Source organism: Chinchilla lanigera, unplaced genomic scaffold, assembly GCF_000276665.1.
Source record: "Chinchilla lanigera isolate Chin_1 unplaced genomic scaffold, ChiLan1.0 scaffold00008, whole genome shotgun sequence".
Taxonomy (NCBI): Eukaryota; Metazoa; Chordata; class Mammalia; order Rodentia; family Chinchillidae; genus Chinchilla; species Chinchilla lanigera.
The window spans coordinates 12129514-12149369 of NW_004955409.1; the positions used below are offsets into that span (position 1 = coordinate 12129514).

The window sequence follows — 19856 nt, forward strand, 5'->3', positions numbered from 1 at the left end:
CTGCCTCAGTCTCCTGAATGTTGGGACTATTGGTGTACACCTACACCCAGCTCAAGAACTACCCAGTTATTGTCAAAAATAGCTAGTCATAACTCGCCTGTATTTATATCTCTTGGAATCCTTCTATTACTTATACACAAGTACCTTCTTGCCCAGTCTTTGTCTTTCTTGGCTAATGCATTAGAACAAAAATTCAACACATTCAGTGTTGTTCTAAATAAGGTTCTAAACTCCAAGTGTAGGTTTCTGACCCTTTCTCCTAGATCACTGCAATTTGTCCCAGAACAGAGTGGGCTAGGCTACCAATTTCAAAACTTCAGTATAAGCCACATCACACAGAATCACAGTTCAAAAGCACAATGAATGTCCAGCTAATTTCTGTTGTTATCATACTGGGAAACTATGTCTTTATTTTTAAGCAGTTTTTTTTTTTTAATTTGCAAGAATAGTGTGTAACAACATTAAAGACCAGCTGGTCTAGGAGTGGGAGTAAAAGAAAAATAATTAATTGCTAAATTGCATAAGATTATGGGGATGTTGAAAGTAGACCTTTATTTGGTTTGTATAAGAAGATAGATCATGCTAGGGATATACTGAGCAGCGTGGGATATACTCATGCTAGGGATATATTCAGCTGCCTGGCAAGTGCAAGGTCCTGAGTTTGATTCCCAGTACCACAAAAAAGATAGATCATTACTGGAAGGAAATAAATTTAGTGAACTGAGAATAAAGGGACATAACTGTATTTCTGGGGTCTTGATCAACAGTAGAACTGATTTCTATAGGTCAGAAGTGTATTTTGGGTCTTATTTTTAGAGAAGATTTAAAATGCATGATTACTCTTCTGCAGATGCTTGAGGAAGTATTTCATAATCTTGATCCTGATGGAACCATGAGTGTAGAGGATTTTTTCAATGGTCTGTTTAAAAATGGAAAATCCCTTACACCATCAGCATCTACTCCGTACAGACAACTGAAGAGGCACCTCTCCATGCAGGTAAGTAAACAGCGGTTTTTTTGTGAGAAGAAGAACCCATTTAATAATTTCTAATGAATTAATCTACTGTCTGAAGCAACAGGCTGAGGAGATTGTACACAGCACAGGAGAACAAGAAAGACTCAACTATTAGGTAGGAAAAGTTGCGTTTGGAAATGACAATAAATGAGAGACTAGGAAGGCTGTTGATTATGCTGATTAATGTCAGCTCAGGATGTTAAGCAGAGACACAGCTTGTCTATAACAAATAACGCTGTCTCAGTGTAATTGTTTTTAATAATCTTTTTAGTCTTGACATCTGGGAAACAAGAATCAAAAGCAGTGTATTGAATCCTTCCACCCCCAACAGTATAAGTTACATTCTGTTTTCTTTGTTCAGGAATAGCCAGTTTCAGTCTTTACCAGCGTCTAGTTGAAATGCCTGGGGTCTCCTGAGTTTGCTGCATTCTCTTTCTTCCAGTCTTTTGATGAAAGTGGACGTCGTACAACAACCCCTTCGGTGATGACGAGCACCATTGGCTTCCGGGTCTTCTCCTGCCTAGATGATGGGATGGGCCAGGCATCTGTGGAGAGAATACTTGACACCTGGCAAGAGGAGGGCATTGAGAACAGCCAGGAGATCCTAAAGGTGTGCCCTTTAAGTGGGACAAAAGATAGCAAAACAGAGAAGGGATGAAATTTTCCATTTTTCTGAAACTCTTAGGATTTGATTTGATTTCTCCTTGATGATTATTCTGTTCACAGGATCTCAGAGATAAGAGGTAACTATTCCTACCTCCGTTAACCAGGAGTCTGTTGCTAATGCCTTTCCATGTTGTTAACTGCCAAATTATTGACATGGGAAATGTTCTTAACTGATCTTGGGTTGGTAAAGATTAGTGTTATATTCCGTTTACGTGTAGTGCCAGCTAGTATTTCTTTAAATACAAATTACCATGTTATGCTTTCCTTAGGAAAAAAAAAAACATAGTTGAAGATTGTCAGCATTCATTAAAGAAACGGAGCCATCCAGTTCCTAGGCTGTCTTCTGTTCTCACAATTTGCCTAACCTTCACACTCTCCTGCTTTTTAAAAGAAAGAACTTGTGATTTGTCTTGAACTTATGCCATATTCTGATTCCTAGGCCTTGGATTTTAGCCTTGATGGAAATGTCAACTTGACAGAATTAACTCTGGCTCTTGAAAATGAACTTCTGGTCACCAAGAACGGCATTCACCAAGCAGCTCTGGCCAGCTTTAAGGCTGAGATCCGGCATTTGTTGTGAGTTGAGCAGAAGGTTCACCTGTCCCGTTCCCTTCCCTGCTTGGCCAACAAGTCATTCATGTGCCTTCCACAAAGACCGTCCCATCCCATAGGCAATCACGGCTCCTCTTCTGTGTGTAGCTACTGCGCAGCTCTCCCTCCCCTGCAGGAAAGTGAGGAGTTGCGATTGTTGCGTAGGCTTTTGAAGGGAACCATGGACTCCCATTTTGTTTTGGAAGGCTCAAGTGGTCTTCGTTTTGTTTTTGCATCAGAGTGAGCCAAATGAGAGCTTTTCTGAGGCTGTTTGTTGCTTAGAAACAGCTTCTTGTTAATTCAGTTTGTTTCTGATTCTAGGGAACGGGTTGATCAAGTGGTCAGAGAAAAAGAGAAGCTGCGATCAGACCTGGACAAAGCCGAGAAGCTCAAGTCCCTCATGGCTTCGGAAGTGGACGATCACCATGCGGCCATAGAGCGGCGAAATGAGTACAACCTCAGGTGCGACCCGGAGGGCAGGTCCAGGCTCCTTCCCCGCCCCTGTGACCCTGGGCAGTGGCATCTGAATCTGCAAGGCCAGCACAGCGCAAGGGGTACTTTGCCTACCTGCCTATTTGGCAATCAGCTGCCATGATTTTTGTTTTATTTTGTTTTGTTTGTTTTTGTGTTTTGTCTTTGAGACAAGGTTTCACTGTGCAGTTCAGGCTGGCCTTGAGCTCACTTTGTAGCCCAGGCTGGTCTTAAACGTTTAACGATCCTCCTGCCTCAGCCTCCCGAGTGCTGAGATTTCAGGCATGTGCCACTCCACCTGGCATGTTTTGCTTTGTTTTTCTGAGACAGATTTTCACTTAGTAAATTGCCGGTACTGGACTGAAATGTTCTATCCTCCTGCCTCAGCTTTCCATAGTGCTGGAATAGTAGGCATGTGCCACTGTGCCCAGCTGGGGCTGCTGAGATTTAAGTGTGGCCAGGCCTAAAGGCAGACAGATCACAGAGGGCATTTTCTCAACGTGCTTCATCTCTGTAATTCTGCTTCCATTATGGGTGGATCCCCATGGGGGTCTCCAAATGATTTAATCCACTCAGATCTCATCTCCTCTCCTCCCAGGAAACTAGATGAAGAATACAAGGAGCGCATAGCAGCCTTAAAGAATGAGCTCCGAAAAGAGAGAGAGCAAATCCTGCAACAGGTGGGCAAGCAGCGTTTAGAACTCGAGCAGGAAATCGAGAAGGCAAAAACGGAAGAGAACTACATCCGGGACCGCCTTGCCCTCTCTTTAAAGGTAAACACCTTTTTCATACTGGGGCTTCAGTCTCTCTGGGGAGTCCACATGGCAAACTCCAGCTCTGCAAGACACCGTGTCTGCACTGGGCTCACTGTGAGGGTTCTTGTACATTTACCCAACTGGGTCAGGATCCACACGTGGCAGAGCCCTGCTAGGATCTGGATTTCGGAGTACCGAGGCTCCTGGGGTACAGAGAGTTGATCAGTATAATTTGTTCTATGTATCTTGTGCAGTTATGCTGGGTCCTCAAGGCTCTTTGGCCTCTGGGGGACGCCCTCGGGTCCCCCTCCCCTTATCTTCAGCAGATAGGCTGACTTTCTGCTCCACAGAGGCCATACCTTTCCCTTTGCTCTGCCTCAGTGGAGGAAATGGTCCTTCTCTTTCCCGGACTCTCACACCAGGGAGCTCTGAAGTGCGGCTGTTGCATTCAGATCTGGATACCAGCGTGTACTAGAAACCTATGATCACGTTACTCAAACTATGTTTCCTACAATACCAGTGGGAACCATAGTAACACCTACGCTTTAGCATTAATGGGATTATATCAGATGATGCAAATAGGATGTCTGGAAAATAAGACATTTGGACTCTTCGCTGCTGTTGCCATTATAAAATGCTCTTAAAACTCCACACATCAAAAACTGAGCCAGTTACCACTCCCTACCCATACAGTTGTTTCATGTCTTGAATTTTCTACCTGGTAAGCATTGCCACCAAGTACTGTATAGTCCTGGAAGGTAAAATTCTCAGTTATCCTCACACATTATCGCTCATTGGTGACAGCAAGTGGTGTTGCTGCTCTGAAGTGCCTTAGATTTATCCTCATTCTCTGCATTTCCTCAGCCTCTGACTGAGCTCTGAATTCATCATAGTTTCTTAGCTGATTCTTGTATGTCCTTAAAGGTCCTTTTCTCCATCTCTCCTACCCACATGTGGCCGTCAGAGTTGCCTTCCCAAAGATCGGTTATCATTCTGGTACCCTAGGAGCGCTGGCGATCAAGGCTGCAGCCTTTCTAGCCTCAGCTCCTGCAGCAGCCCCAACCCTCTACTTTCTTTCAGCTCTCTTTGTCCCTCAGGCACGGAGCACTTTTGTGCTCCCTTGCTGCTTTCCCCAGCACTGCAGTCCAGGTCAGTTTATCATCCCCACTGTATTTATTTTTTTGTTGCCAGGAAATAGTACATTTACTGTTATGTCAAGCTGTATCCACATCTGCTGCTTCCTGCAGTCGAGAGTGTTCCCTGTGGTCAGAAACAGTATCTGATTTGTCCATTTTCAAAGCACAGCAGGTCCTGGGACACACAGATTGCACCTTATTATTGTAGCATCTAAGTTTCGATAATGTGCTTTAAAAGACTATAGAGTCATGGAACTGGCATGTTAGGGGAAGGTAGCATTTTTTAAAAATGCTTTGAAGTGTATTCTCTCTTACTCCATATTGCTACATGAGGGTGTGAACTAGAATATATTAAAAATATATTGGCTTAGTATTTTTTTGGCAAAATGTACTTGGAAAATACCACTCTTTCAGTCAGCCTTGAACATTGGAGAAGAAAATATGGCAAATGGTGTGTCTGTATGTTTTTAAAAAAAAAAAATATGTGGGATGGAAATCATTCCAAAAAGTTCTGTACATAAAGAGCCTTTTAAATGAAAAAAAAAAAAAAAACTTTTGTGAGTCTTGCTTGATGTACTATTTTGTTATAATTTAAACATAAATTATGAACTTGCATTATACCTTTTGCAGCCTTAAATTCAAAATAAATTTGTAAGTTCAACGTAAACTATAGAATCAATAAGTGAAAATTGATTTTAGAGTTACCTCCTTTTTTATAGGTTTTCTGAATTCTCGGCAGCTCAATAAGTTATTTTATAGCCGATTTACTTTCATTTGCTGATATATTGTGAATATTTTTATGTCACTTACAGTAGCCTACTACAATACTGCCCAGCAGAATAATAAAACAAGCCACATATTTCAAATTTTCAAGTAGCATATTAAAAGATGAAATTAATTTCAATCATTTCATTTAATCTAGTATTCCTAAAGCATTGTCATTTTGAAATGTATTTGGTATATAAAAATTATTATTGGGCTATATATATATATTTGTAGTTTGTGAAGTCTGGTATATATTTTACACTTACAGCTCTGCTTGTTTTGTACTAGGCATGTTTTATGTGCTCAATATCTATATGTGGCCGTTAGTGGCTAGCATTGAACATTACAGTGCTACACAATTTTTTTTTAAAGGCAGACTTTGGGTTATGAGATAGATGTCAACTTTGTTATATTTACTTGTGTTTCCAATTATACCACACTTTCAAAATGGACATATTTCCTTAATGATTTATGCTTCAGATGAAATGGTATGACAGTTTGCTTATTTCTTTATCTGTGCCACATTGAATTTCCCCAAATTTCTTCAGGAAAACAGTCGTCTGGAAACTGAGCTTCTGGAAAATGCAGAGAAGCTGGCAGAGTATGAGAATCTGACAAACAAACTTCAGCGAAATTTGGAAAACGTGTTAGCAGAAAAGGTAAATCTGTCTACGTCTGACTCCCCGATAAGCTGCCCAACATACCATTCACTCAGAAGAACAGAAGCAGTGCCAAGAACAGTTTTATTAGGGAAGGATTGTACTTGGGAGCCTAAAGGGCGTTGTACCTTTTGCGGGGAATCATTTAGCGGGGTGCTTGCGCTGGGGAAACACTGCCTGTCTCTGGAAGTGATCCTGGCCTGAGGCGAGCACATCCGTCATCCTCCCCACCTTCCGGTTGGTGGTGTGTCTGTGTAAGTGCCACGTTCCCTCCACACTCACAAGAAACTGGGCCATTTGGTATGTGATAGGTCAAAGAAGGGTACTAGGGGAACATGACTGCTTTGCCCCCTTGCAGTTCGGTGACCTTGATCCCAGTAGTGCTGAATTCTTTCTGCAAGAAGAGAGGCTGGTGCAGATGAGGAGCGAGTACGAGCGGCAGTGCAGGGTGAGTGCTGGGGAGACCTGGGTGATGCTGGGGGCGGGGGTTGCGCTCAGATCCCAGCTGTGCAGCCATGCACAGTCGCCTGAGCTATGGGCGCCTCCGCTCCTCAGCAATGAGATGGCAAAAGGAAGAGTACTCAGCCTGAGGACTGCCGTGAAGATTCAACAAATGAGTATGTGTAAAGTGCTTAGGACAGAGCCAGGGCCATGGTAAGCACTTACACAGACATGAGCTAATAAGATTATTACTCAGGGGCTGGGGATTTAGCTCAGCGGCAAAAGCGCCTCCTGGCAAGCGCAAGGTCGTGAGTTCGGTTCCTGGTACCGGAGAAAAACCAAAAAAAAATTAAAAAAAAAAAAAAAAAAAAGATTATTACTCAGCGTGCTAAGCTACAGGGACCTCTGCAAACCTTCACCTACGTCAGAAATTCCTGGGGCTTAAAGGAAAATAATATGTGACCATGGGATGTGCTTATTCCAAAGTGAGCCTTTCCTGAGTGATCACTCCTGTTTGATCAGACCCAAGCTGTTTTGTCTTCCCCTTTACACGATGCAAATGAAGCAGAAATCGCTCGAGTCTTTAAATGGTAAATCGAGTCTTTAAACGGTAAGTCATTCTCAGTGCCTACCAGGAAAGACACAAACATTCGCATTAAGGAATCTGTTTGTTTTCTTAGATTCACTCCCTTAATCTTAGGAATTTGGGGTGTTGTTTTCCCTTAAACCTAAAATACTTGCTTGACAAGGTAAAGATAACTGAGTGCTGACTGCTCTAGGTAAAAATTGCATGTGCAGAGATGGGAAAGCAGTCACCTCTCTGTAAGCTTGTTTCCAGCCTGCCTTCTCAGGAAATGCACAGGCCTGTTCGAGCAAAGAAAAGAAACATTTCTACTGCTTAGTTTTTGGTTTTATCAGAACGTTTGCTTTACGTGTCTTCAGATTTAAGAACTTCATCATTAAAATCTATCAGCGCTACCTCCCCAAGTCCCCCCAACCCATCCACTTCATTTAAACAGCTTTCCATGTCATACGTTTCACCTACTTTAACTGTACGACTTGGTGTGTTTTATTACAGTCACACAATTGTGTGACCATCACCCCAAAAAAGAAACTCCTGCTCCGTTTAGCCATATTCTTTGCGTAGCCCTGGGTAACTCTGGTCTGCTTTCCATCGCTCTGGATTTGCCCAATCTTTATGTTTTATATAAAGAGAATTATATAAAGTGTGTGACTGGCTGTCTTCCCTTAGCATGATATCTTCAATACAGTAGCATATATCCATACTTCACTCTTCTAATGGCTATATGGGTTGATTACATTTTGTTTATGCATTCATCAGTTAGTGGACCTTTGGGTTTGTAGGCGCCCTTATGAATAATGCTGTGAAAATTTGTGTGCATATTTTTGTGTAGCTTTATTTTCATTTCTCTCGGATGTATACCTAGGAGTCAGGCTGCTGGATAATATGGTGAGTCTGTGCTTGACCTTCTGAGGAACCGGCAGATCTCCTCCAAAGTGGTTGTATTGTTCCTGCCAGTAGAGTTCAGCTTTCTCTGCATCTTTGTTAATACAGTTGTTACTGTGTGTCTTTTTTATTCTAGCCATCTTGGTAGGCGTGAAATGGTATCTCATTGTGGTTTTTATTTGCATTTCCTTGACAGCTAATGATGTTGGGATCTTTTATGTATTTATTGCTGGTTTATATAAATTCTTGGAGAAGTAACTATTTACAGCCTTTGCCCATTTTTAAATCGAGTTCCTTGCATTTATTATTGAGTTGTAATAGTCTATATATTGTAGTTCCAAGTCTCTTATTAGCTAATATAACTAGCAAAACTTTTCTCATGTTCAGTGGGTGCTTTTTACTTCTGTGATGATGTTATTTGAAGCACAAATTTTTTTAAAGGATGATGTCCAATTTAGTTATTTTTGTTGTTGTTGTTGTTGCTTATGTTTTTGGTGTCACATTAAGACCTGTGGTGGCTTTTAAACGGCAGGTATTACAAGACCAAGTGGATGAACTTGAGTCCGAGCTAGAAGAATATCGTGCTCAAGGCAAAGTGTTCAAGCTCCCCCTGAAGAATTCACTGTCAGAAGAACTTGATGTTAACAACAGCGGCCTTGAGCCCAACCAGGGTAAAGACATTCAGACACTATCTTTTCAGAATCTGCATGTGTTTAGAACCAGAGCTGAGTGTAAAGTTGCAAATCTCTGGCGACCTTTCGTGGCTTGTTGGGGGTGGGGATGGCACTACCCTTACCGAGCTATCTCACTTGTGGTCTGGTTTCACATGTGTTCTTGAAGTCTTTATAAGACTATTTCTACCTGATCTGTATGCTCATCAACAAAAGAATGAAAAAAACAAACCCACAAGGGTATTTGCTTTGTTTAAAACAAACAAACAGTCTGCCAACCAGAGAACCCAGGCCTTTGGAGTGCCAGAATTCAGACCCGGTTCACACTGACCCCTCCCCTTCTATGAGAGCGCCTTGCTGGTATGAGGGTGGTTTGGAGAGTGAGCCAGCCACAGACCATAGAATCCACAGCTGGTTTTCTTGTGCTGTCTGTGCTGAATGCTCAAATTGCTCCTGCAAAACAGCAAATAAGATAAGTAAGGGTTGGTCATCCATTCCTTCCGAATGACAAAGTTGGAAGGGGACCCATCCAAGAGTCACATCTGCTCCTTCCTCCCTCCTGATAGCTTGTCTCTTTTCCAGGGTGTGTTGGGTTCGAATGTCAGAAAGAACCCAACACTGCCACTTGGGTGAGAATATGGTTCAGACAAGGGTGGTTTATTCCTCTCCTCCATGTACTTGCTGTAGAAGCAGGAGGGGAGTAGAGAGGCAGAGCCTGAGGCCTTAAGCTCTGTTCTCTGATTTTAGGCTTATTCTCTATAGTCAGGGTGGAGGCCATCTAACGATGTTGCATTTCTGAAGGTTTTCCACCCAAGCATTGGCTGTGCTCTTCGTGCATACGTGAAGCCTCACCATCTTGGGGTGGATCACACCCACGTGTTACTTCTCATTTGGGGATATCCCACAGTATAGAGAGACAAGGCCCAGGACAAGACGGGGAGTCCCAGCTGCTAGACGTGTGCCCACGTAAAATGCCTTTTTCCCATCTACCTGTGTGCATCCCTATGTGAAAAGACTATTGTGGGTCTCCCTGCCCTAAGTTATTTCTGCATAATAGTACACATAATACTTTTGTTTCTGCACTAATTGAACACCTAACTTATGTTTCCCATCTTCAGTCCTCATGGGCAGCTACAGAAGTGAACTCCCATGGGCAGGTTGAGAACTTCCACCCACTCTGCCTGTATCCAGACTCCCAGCCCGAGCCCTGTTTTTTTAGCTAATAATTTAAACCCCTATGGCAGTGCCCAGCCTTCTGTAATGTCGAGTGGCGGGTTGGATATCTTGACCCATGAAATTAACTCTTCAAAGCACAGCAGCAAGTAGGCTGGCTATTCATTCCCCAGACAATTCATTCCCGCTGCTAGTGTGTCACGTAGGAATAGCTGGATGAGTAGACGGCTGGCTGGTTTGACCAAACTACCACATGCACATGGCATGAAGAAGGGCTCCCCTTTCAGCAACAGCTTCCATCCCCATCCCCACCCGCTGTGCAGAAGGGTGACATTACTGAGGTTACTAAGGTTTGACACTTCCTGTCCATGAGCGATCCGTTCACCTTCATTTCTACTTGTAAAACAGAAGCGACTTCCTGGCTTTTGTTGTTTCCTAGTCGTTCACATCTCTGACAGTTCAGGCTGCAAATTATTCCTCAGTTAAACCAGATACCCCTCTGCAGATGCCAGGTTGGGTCAGTGAAAGAACCTGCTGCAGGATCCATCGTCCCATGTGTTTTTAGGGCTCGAGTCGGAAGAGTGCAACCCATTGAATATGAGCATCGAGGCAGAGCTGGTGATCGAACAGATGAAAGAGCAACACCACAGGGACTTGTGTCGCCTGAGACAGGAGCTGGAAGATCAAGTAAGTCCCTCCAACCCCCCAGTTTCCTACTTTCTTTACACTCAGACCACCATTTGCATATGCGACGTTCCCAGTCGTTTCTTCTCGTAGAGCAGCACTCTGTGCATTGCTTCTCGTGTCTGGTGGCTGCTAGGAACCCACTTCCTCAGGCCGAGGACAAAGCCTTTTCCTCTTGAGAGGGCTTCTCCGAAATGTGCCTAGGACCCAATGCTTGGAGGCAGTTTTCTCCAATTTGCTAGAAACCGTCTTAAGAAAACCAAAATAGCCTTTTTGATGTAGCCTAACTAAAACAGGTACAAGTTCCAATTGTTGGCCTGACCGCCCTTCAACACATAGATCTCAGTCTTCTCTACCCATTGCCTGAGCTGCCTGATCCTCTAGCCAGACCGAGTGGTTTGCTCTTCCCCATCAAGCTGTGCCCTCTTTTGCTCATGCTGTTACAATTTCTTTCTTCCTCTTGAAAATCTTCTTCCCTACATTGTTTACATCAAATGTTTCCTTTCCCGTGAAGCCATTCTTGAATTTCCCAACCAAATACCATTTCTCTCTCCTTCGATTTCCTGGGTCACACTGTAGCTCTGTTTCCTTTCCCTTTGACATTTCGTGTTCTGCCCTGTAGTGCAGTGGCTGTCATACTCGTGTACGCTGGCATCTCCCGAATACGAAGAACTATGCGTTACCCAGCTGTGTGCACCCTTCAAGCCCACAGAATACCTTTCAGGACTTCGTTAACCACTTGAACTTATCTTTTAAGACCTTCAGTCTGCAGTTGAGAGGAATCCTGGGAAGACAAAGGGTACCTATGTGTGAGGGGCTGCTCAGGTCTTCATAGAGTTGTTTAGAAACTTGCAAAATTCAACCAAGTTGGCAAATAAAAAGCAAACCATGTCTGACCTAAGCATCTTACTTCAGGTGCTTTTGAATTAAGTTACTTTCAGATAAAATGAGGAAGTGGAAGAAAAGTACTTCAGGTAGGACAAAAGTACTTGCTGTCCGCATCGCCTCCTTCCCGGGGCCTGAGTTAGAATAACTGTGTGGTGCTTTTGGACTCTGACTTTAGGTGCAGCATTATGAAGAGCAGCTGGCTGAGACCCGGGACACCTGGGAAAAGGAGCAGGCGACCACAAAGGACAGCTATGAGCGTGGAATGCACGCCTTGGAACAACAGATAAGTGACCTGAGAAGGGAAATCGCAGAACTGCAGGAGCAGGCGGTGGTGCTGAAGGACACCCACCTCGAGGCCAGCCGCAAGCACGAGGAGGAGAACAAACAACTGCAAATGGCCTTTGAGGAGGAAAAGAGTCGCCTTCAGGAGGAGCTAAGGCTGCAGCACGAGCTGGAGCTCCAGGCCAGGCTGCAGCAGGTGGAGGAGGGCTTTGGCCAGGAAAGGGAAGGACTCCGGAGCAGCGCCTGGACAGAAGAGAGGGTGCGGGGCCTGGTGCAGGACCTGGAGCGGGCACACCAGGAGCAGCTGCAGAACCTGGGGGAGAAGCACGAGCTTGAAAAGGAGGAGCTGAGGCAGGAGCTCTTGGAAAAGCACCAAAGGGAACTTCAGGAGGAACGGTAAGGAAGCCAGGGGACTTGGGCAACCCAGGCGCCATCGCTGGCTAGAGCACTGGAAGTTCCAGTTGCTTCACAAGGCCTGGTAAAACCAGGCTGCAGAGTAGCTTGTGGGGTGAGTTGAGTCTTTTTGCAATTTTCAACCAGCTTTGTCCGTGTTTACACGTGAATCCGCTTTGGTGTTACCGGAACTATTTGTTTTTTGTAAAGAGGGAAGGGTTCCTGGTATTAAGATTTACTGGATCTCAGCTGGACACGGTAGATGTGACTCATACATCAGGCTGAGGCAGGAGGATCGCTGTGAGTTTGAGGCTAGTCTGGGCTACATAGTGAATTCAAGCCTAGCCTGAATTACATAGTGAGACTCTGTATCAAACAAAAAGAAAGAAAAAAAGGGATAGTCCCAAATGTGACTCCTTCCTAGTTCCATCCTGTTCCTTTCTGAGAAAAAACTATTTATAAACTGGATTCTGGGCAAAGTTAATTTCCTCCCAGAAATGGCTCTTTGTGCTCACCTTCCTCGTGTGAAATCCCAGGTACATTCGAGGGCCCTGGAGCTTCATGCCCAGAGTGACATAGTGCTGATTTATTAAATAAGCAAAAACAGAATGAATGATTGATGTGGCTTATATCATACATTGCATGCTTAACAAAAATCAAGGGATGTGGCGGTACACACCTATAATCAGTTACTCAAGAGACTGGGGCAGTAGGGTCACAAGTTCGAGGCCAGCCTGGGCAACTCAGTGAGACCTTGTCTAAAAATAAAAAGAGCTGGAGGTATAGCTCAGTGGTAAAGTGTTGCTGGGTTTGATTCCCCATATCTCCCCCTCCTCTTTCATACTGTCACAACACACACAGTGTTTTTCCCAAGTTAGGAGTTAGGTCGGTGTGCACTTAGTCATTTAATGTGAAGTACCAGTTTAAGATTATGGTTTAAAAATCCCTAAGTACAGCCAAGAGTATGCCAGGGAATATGGTGTATAAATCCCCCTAACAGAGGAGAGAGGTAAGTCTTCCGCACCAGTGGCGGCTGCCAGTCTCAGCTCTCAGAAATGGGATCCCTGCCAGTGTGCGTGGATCACAAAGGAATAAGCTCAGACCATGTTTAGGAAGCGTTTCAGTTGTTTGCGTGGCAGCCTCCTCTCTGCATGAGGAAATGTGTTTTGTTTGCTTCTGGAGTTGGCAGCAGTTTCAGTAACACTGTCTGTTGACCACGTTTAGGGAAGAGATGGAAACAGAGTGTAATAGAAGAGCCTCTCAGATAGAAGCCCAGTTTCAGGCTGACTGTGAGAAGGTCACTGCAAGGTGTGAGAACGCACTGCACAGCCTGGAGGGCCGCTACCGCCTCGAGCTGAAGGACCTCCGGGAACAGCAGCGGGAGGAGAAGTCCCAGTGGGAGTTTGAGAAGGACGAGCTGGCCCAGGAGTGCGCCGAAGCCCAGGAGCGGCTGAAGGAGACGCTGCAGAGAGAGAAAGCAACCTCTCTGGTCCTGACCCAAGAGAGGGAGATGCTGGAGAAGATGTACAAAGAACACCTGAAAAGCATGGTGCTGGAGAGAGAGCAGCTGCTGCAAGACCTGGAAGACCTGCGGAAGGTGTCTGAGAGCCAGCAGAGCCTGCTGTCCAGCCAGATGCTTGAGCTGAAGAGCAGTCACGAGAAGGAGCTGAGGGACCGAGAGCAGGTGCTGTGCCAGGCCGGGGCCTCGGAGCAGCTGGCCAGCCGGAGGCTTGAAAGGCTACGTGCGGAATGTGACCGGGAGAAGCAGGAAATGGTGGCCAGACTTGGGGCCATGGAGAGCGCTCACCGCGCCGCCTGTGAGAAGGCAGAGCGAGAGCAGGCTGAGATGAGCGCGGAGATCTGCAGGCTCCGGGATAAGATAAAGGACCTGCAGCAGGCAGCATCTCCTGTCTCCGGGCTTCAGGGTGACGACCAGGCGGCGGGAGGGGAGGCGGCAGAAGGAAATGGGGCCCTGTCCCTGCTTCAGCAGGGGGAGCAGCTGCTGGAAGAAAACGGTGACGTCCTCCTGAGTCTGCAGAGAGCTCATGAACGCGCGGTGAAGGAAAATGTGAAAATGGCTGCTGAAATTTCCAGACTGCAACAGAGGCTGCAAAAGCTAGAGCCAGGGTCACTAGCGTCATCCTGTTTAGAGGAGCCAGCTACTGAGCTTTTTGGAAATTCTGCAGAACAAACGGAGACATTTTCCTCGCAAAAGCGAATGAAGCGAGTAGATGGTGGGAACACGCGGGGTGTCCTAAATGATCTGCAAGACAGTGACACCCGGGACCTGGCGAGTACGGGGGCGAGCTCTGCCCAGAGACAGGAGCTCAAAGTCGAAGACTCCGAAGCCTCCATGGAGAGTTTTTCCGAGCTTGAAAACAGCGAAGAGACCAGGACTGAATCCTGGGATCTAAAAAATCAGGTTAGTCAGCTTCAGCAGCAGCTAGTGATCCTACGTGCAGATTGTGACCGAGCCTCTGAAAAGAAGCAGGACTTGCTTTTTGATGTTTCCATACTCAAAAAGAAACTGAAGATGCTGGAGAGAATCCCAGAGGCGTCTCCCAAGTATAAGTTGTTGTACGAAGATGCTGCCCAAGAAAACGACTGCCTGCAGGAAGAGCTGAGAGTGATGGAGTCTCGCTATGACCAGGCTCTGGAAAGCAACAAGGAACTCACCAGAGAAGTGTTCCGGTTGCAGGATGAACTAAAGAAAGCGGAGGAAGTGACCGAAACATACCTGAGCATGGAAAAGAGTTACGATGAGGTCAGAACAGAAAACAAAGAACTGAATGTTCTGGTTCTGAGGCTTCAAGGGAAGATTGAGGAGCTGCAGGAAAGAGCGGTCCTGCATTGTGACTCCTTCTCCTTGTGGGAAGCCCGTTTGGACAACCTGGAGGTCGAACCTGCCGAACAGGTTCTAGAAGTCGGTCAGAGGCTGGAAAAGTGCATGCCCAAGGTTACACGTGTACACCGCATTATAGAAGAACGTAAAGAAGAAAACCAGTGCCATGAGCAGGGAAGCACACGGCTTTTGGAAAAAGTAAAAACACGTGAAATTGCCTGGTTGCACAGAACCATTGAGACACACCCAGAAAAGCGTGGAATACAGAGTCAGATTATCCTAGAAGAAAACTCTGCTGTCCTTGGCCTTCAAGATAAACGTTTGCAACGTCAGGCCACAATAGCAGAGTTAGAAATGGAGAAACAGAAGCTACAGGAGCTGACTAGAAAGCTGAGGGAGCGAGTCACCATGTTAGTTAAGCAAAGAGATGCCCCTTGTCAAGTGGAGAAGGAGGAAGAACTGAAGTCCATGATGCATGACTTGCAAGTCACATGCAGTGAGATGCAGCAGAAAGTTGAAGCTCTGAGGTAACGTATGTATGTCCTACGCCATGCAGAATCCCGCAGAGCACCTGGTCGACTCTAACTTCCACCGCTTGCCCTGCCTAGAAAAAACTAACCTGTTAGTCTCCAAGAAGAGAGCCGTACCTTAGACTTCTTTCTGCTTCTGTGTCGTATTAACAAGTAGAGTAACCTTGCTAGGAAGCCTTCACTTCCTTGTAGCAGATGAATGTTGTGCGTAAGAGGTGTGAAAGTTCAACACGGCGAGTGTGTGTTGTTTAATCAGTGCATCGTCAGCATACGTCCTCCACTCCCTTTTAGCGCCTGCTGCGTTTGAATGGAGATGTTATTTTGCTCACTGCCAGTTACTTTCCTCATTTGGATGAAACAGATGAGGGTGAATGCGTTTTGTGTATTATTAACTCACTTGGTAACTAAGAACTCTCTTCTTATACTAATATAGGAAAAATAGTCCTTCCCTTACATCACTTGGTGTGATATAACAATGAAAATTTATCTCAGAACATATAATTTTACCAAGAAGTCACAAGAGTCTAATAAATATGCTTAAAAAATAAAGACATAGGCAGAAACAATTTGAACCACTACTCACTCAATTTTATGAAATATTATTGCATTAGTCTGCCAACAAAATTTTTTTTAAAAACTTGTAAAATATTACATTATATCATCAGTATTTTAATGGTATGAAATTATTTAATTCTGAATGTAGTTATTCCTCTTTCTGAGAACATTTTTAGTTCAAAACATTAGACTATAATGAGATAAATAAAATCACAAAGTAAATAGTATACGTATTTCAGTGTGGCCCTTTGATTTATGTATTACATTTTCTTTTCATAAGTACCTAAGGGCCAAAAACTAAAGCTCATGCATCTGGGTAATACAGCGTATGTGTATTCAGTGGAGGGAGAGAAAAATGGAGTCCTTGCTCAGAGCAATGTGCCTGCCGTTAAGAAAACCAGCAACCAGAGCTGGCATTGTCTCATGCTCACATTTTTTTTTAGCCACACTTTCCTACCGTCTTTTAGTGAAATTCCTACTTCCCCAAAGAAGTGAATCAGTATGTCATAAGTTAATTTCCAAGTACTAAGAGACTACTAATTTAGACTTCCCTTCTGACTGGCATGAAATACTTACTTTATTGAAAGTTACTAGAAAATATTTTCCAAAGATGCCAGATGACTGCCTTGTTGTAACTTTTTTTAAAAATCTCTGTACTTCAGATATGAATCTGAAAAGCTTCAAGAGGAAAATTCTATTTTGAGAAGTGAAATTACTACTTTAAATGAAGAAGATAGCGTTTCTAACCTGAAATTAAATGGCTCTCAGGAAGAAATGTGGTAAGACGTAGTACACTTAAATTTTCTTAAGACATTTAACCAAAAATAAAAAGCTATTTAACTTGCAGTGTTTAAAACCTAATTCCTAAATTAAATTTTCATTGTTTCTTCAGGCAGAAAATAGAAACCGTAGAACAGGAAAAAGTGGAAATTCAGAAGATGGTTGAAAATTTAAAGAAACAGGTAAGGAAACGCTTAGTATTTTCCTATATTTCTTGACTCTAAAATTTTCTTTTTTGTTTGAAATAAAGAGTGTGTTACTAGAATAACATTACTGATGGTGGACACCTATAACTTCTGAATTTAAAAATGGAAACTTACTTTATACTGAGTCTAAATTAGATTTATGTGTTTTGCAAAATAATGTACCTACAATCTCCAGGCCCTCGGTGCTTAAACAAGCCTTCTAGCCAATGGGGGTGGGGAGATGCTACCTCTATGCCATGCCTGTGAATACTGGCTCCAGCCTTTGTGTAGTTTCAAGTAATGTTACTTCCTTTCTTTTCTTCTCACCAGCCTAAAAGCAGAAAGTCAAGGATAGAATTTCACAGACCTAGAATGCCAGCTAATCAGCATATCGCTTTGCAGAACTATGATTTATTCAGATGGCTTGTGCCAATTCAGTGCTCATTTTATATAATCCTGCAATATGCATCAAATATAGGAAAGCCGTTTAAGAGTATGTGTGAAAGTCAAAAGATAAGGACATACTGGGAAAAGAATATTTTTAGCAGTTAAAATAGCCAAGGTGTCAATATCCAAAATATATTTTGTACTCTTACAAATAAATGGCAAAATTCAGTTGAAAACTGGCAATCAATGTGAATGATCAAATCATAAAAACATACAGCACAGAAAAAGATGATTAGCCTCACAGTGATTAGGCATATTTAAATGAGATTCTTCCCCCCCACCCCATTTTTTGGCTTTTGAGACAAAGTCCCCCTGTGTAGTCATTTTTCTCCTATTAAGCTGGAAAGAAAATTAAAGACTGCCAGGCGTGGTGACACATCCCTGTAATCCCAGCACTCAGGAGGCTGAGGCAGGAGGATTGTTGCGAGTTTGAGACCAGCCTGGGCTACAAAGTGAATTCAAGGCCAGCCTGAACTGCATAGTGAGATTCTGTCTCAAAAAAAAATTAAAGATTGATATCATCTAGGATTAAAAAGCATATGAGGAAATGATAAATACATTATTGATGGGATTATTAGTTGGTAGCACTATAAGGAATATTTTAGGGATATCTGTCAAAATAATAACATATATGCATACCTTCTACCTCAGCAACACCCCTTCTAAAAAAAAAAAAAAAAAAAAAAAAAAAAAAAAAAAAAAAGCAGAACCCATTAAAGAAATAATCAAAAAAGATCCTAAATGCAACATGCTGTCATGTGTAAGTGGATTTTCCAGAAGGTCATTTTGTGTCTTCCTAAGTAAACCTATATTCTTATCAACACAAACCTAAATTCCTATCACTGCAAGAATGGGTGAATGCATTATGAAAAATCTTGCTACACAGAATATCTTCTAGCCACTAAAAATGTAGCATGTGATGGTTCCTGAACTCACTAACTCAGAAAAAGATAAGCATCTGTAAGACATTAGGAGTGGAAAAAAATGGGCTGTCCAAATATGGAATGATCCAAATTCTTCCCAAAATGAAAAGAAAACCTCTATGTGTATATGGGTTTTGTGTATGCACTGGAAATGATCTAGTTGTATGTATCCTCAGCTGTGAACATTGGGGTACCCTGTGGAGTAGGGTTAGACTTGTGTCACACTTCTTATACACTTCTGAATTGGTTGAATTTGTAGTAATGAGTATGTATTACTTCTGCGATTACACGTGTACATTTTTTAAACTTTACATAGAAAGGGAAAAAATAATTAGACTCTAAATCTGTCTTTTAGCAGAAGCAGGGCAAGAAGTTTTTAAAACTTATTTCAATTTTAATTAGATTTCAGATTTGAAAATCAAAAACCAACAGTTGGATTCAGAAAACACAGAACTTAGCCAAAAGAATTCTCAAAACCAGGGAGAACTGCAAGAACTTAATCAACGTCTGGCAGAAATGCTATGCCAGAGGGAAAGAGAGCCAGGAAGCGGTGCATTCAAGGAATGGGAACAAGAAAAGTCTCAACTGAAAAAAGAACTGGAACACTATAAAGTACAGGTATGATCAGTACTGCCTAATAGGTTTTTTTAAAAAAGAAAATTCCAAGGAATGGAACAAATGCTCATGATAAATTTCTCACCCACAGCCTTAATAACTAGATCAGTATGATAATGGCACATTAATGGATATTACTATAGCTCTTACTATTAATTATCCAGATAGATAAGTGCAACAGAAAGTCTAGAATTTAACCCAAATTGAACTCAGTACATTTAGCTCTCTGTAATATGTGGGTTCTACATCCACGGATTCACCCAATCCTTAATCAAAAAAAAAAATTTTTTTTTAAATTGCACCTATACTGAACGTGAACAGAATTCTTTTTCTTGTTATTCCCTGAACAACACAGTGTCACAAATACTTACCTAGCATTTACCTTGTACGCAGTATTCTGTGTACTCTAGAGATGAGTTAAAGAGTTGGGAGGCTGTGAGGTTCTGTACAAATACGTTGCCACTTTTGATAAGGGACTTGAGCCTCTGAGGATTTTGGTGTCTGGGAGGTCCTGGAAGCAGTCCACGTTGGATACCAAGGGTGACAGTGTGTAACAAAGGTGGCTTCTAAACCACTAGGGTAAAGATTGCCTTTTTAACAAATAGTGTCTGGCCAACTGGATAGACATCTAGAAGTAGATACAGTTAGATCCAGATTTCATAACATAACAAGGATAAACTGAATTTGGAGTCTAGATACAGAAAATTAAATTGTAATAGTACTAGAAAAAAAATGAGTGAATTTGTCCTTAACATCAATGTGAAGAAAGGCTATCGATGGTGACACGTGCGTATAATTCTAGTACTCTGGGTGGCTGAGTCAGGACAACTGCAAGTTTGAGCCCAGCCTGGACAATTTAGATCAGGGTCTGTCTCAAAATAAAATGTGTGGTGGGGATGTTGCTCAGTACAGAGGCCTTGG

At 43.1% G+C, this 19856-nt stretch overlaps 1 protein-coding gene across 12 annotated transcripts in view; it reads left to right on the forward strand.

Annotated features, from left to right (window-relative positions):
• The window catches only part of Nin (ninein (GSK3B interacting protein)), a 100005-nt gene that overhangs the window by 54619 nt on the left and 25530 nt on the right, over window positions 1-19856 (forward strand). For 10 of the 12 annotated variants that reach the window (XM_005376809.2, XM_005376815.2, XM_005376808.2 and 7 more), the window contains exons 7-20: window positions 851-997; window positions 1458-1625; window positions 2121-2257; window positions 2594-2734; window positions 3342-3516; window positions 5948-6058; window positions 6417-6506; window positions 8500-8638; window positions 10377-10498; window positions 11559-12061; window positions 13283-15427; window positions 16648-16764; window positions 16878-16947; window positions 18723-18938. In XM_005376809.2, the coding sequence (XP_005376866.1) occupies window positions 851-997; window positions 1458-1625; window positions 2121-2257; window positions 2594-2734; window positions 3342-3516; window positions 5948-6058; window positions 6417-6506; window positions 8500-8638; window positions 10377-10498; window positions 11559-12061; window positions 13283-15427; window positions 16648-16764; window positions 16878-16947; window positions 18723-18938 (4281 nt within the window). The remainder of the gene's footprint in view (window positions 1-850; window positions 998-1457; window positions 1626-2120; window positions 2258-2593; window positions 2735-3341; window positions 3517-5947; window positions 6059-6416; window positions 6507-8499; window positions 8639-10376; window positions 10499-11558; window positions 12062-13282; window positions 15428-16647; window positions 16765-16877; window positions 16948-18722; window positions 18939-19856) is intronic. The other 2 variants (XM_005376811.2, XM_013510333.1) reach the window with 2 other exon arrangements.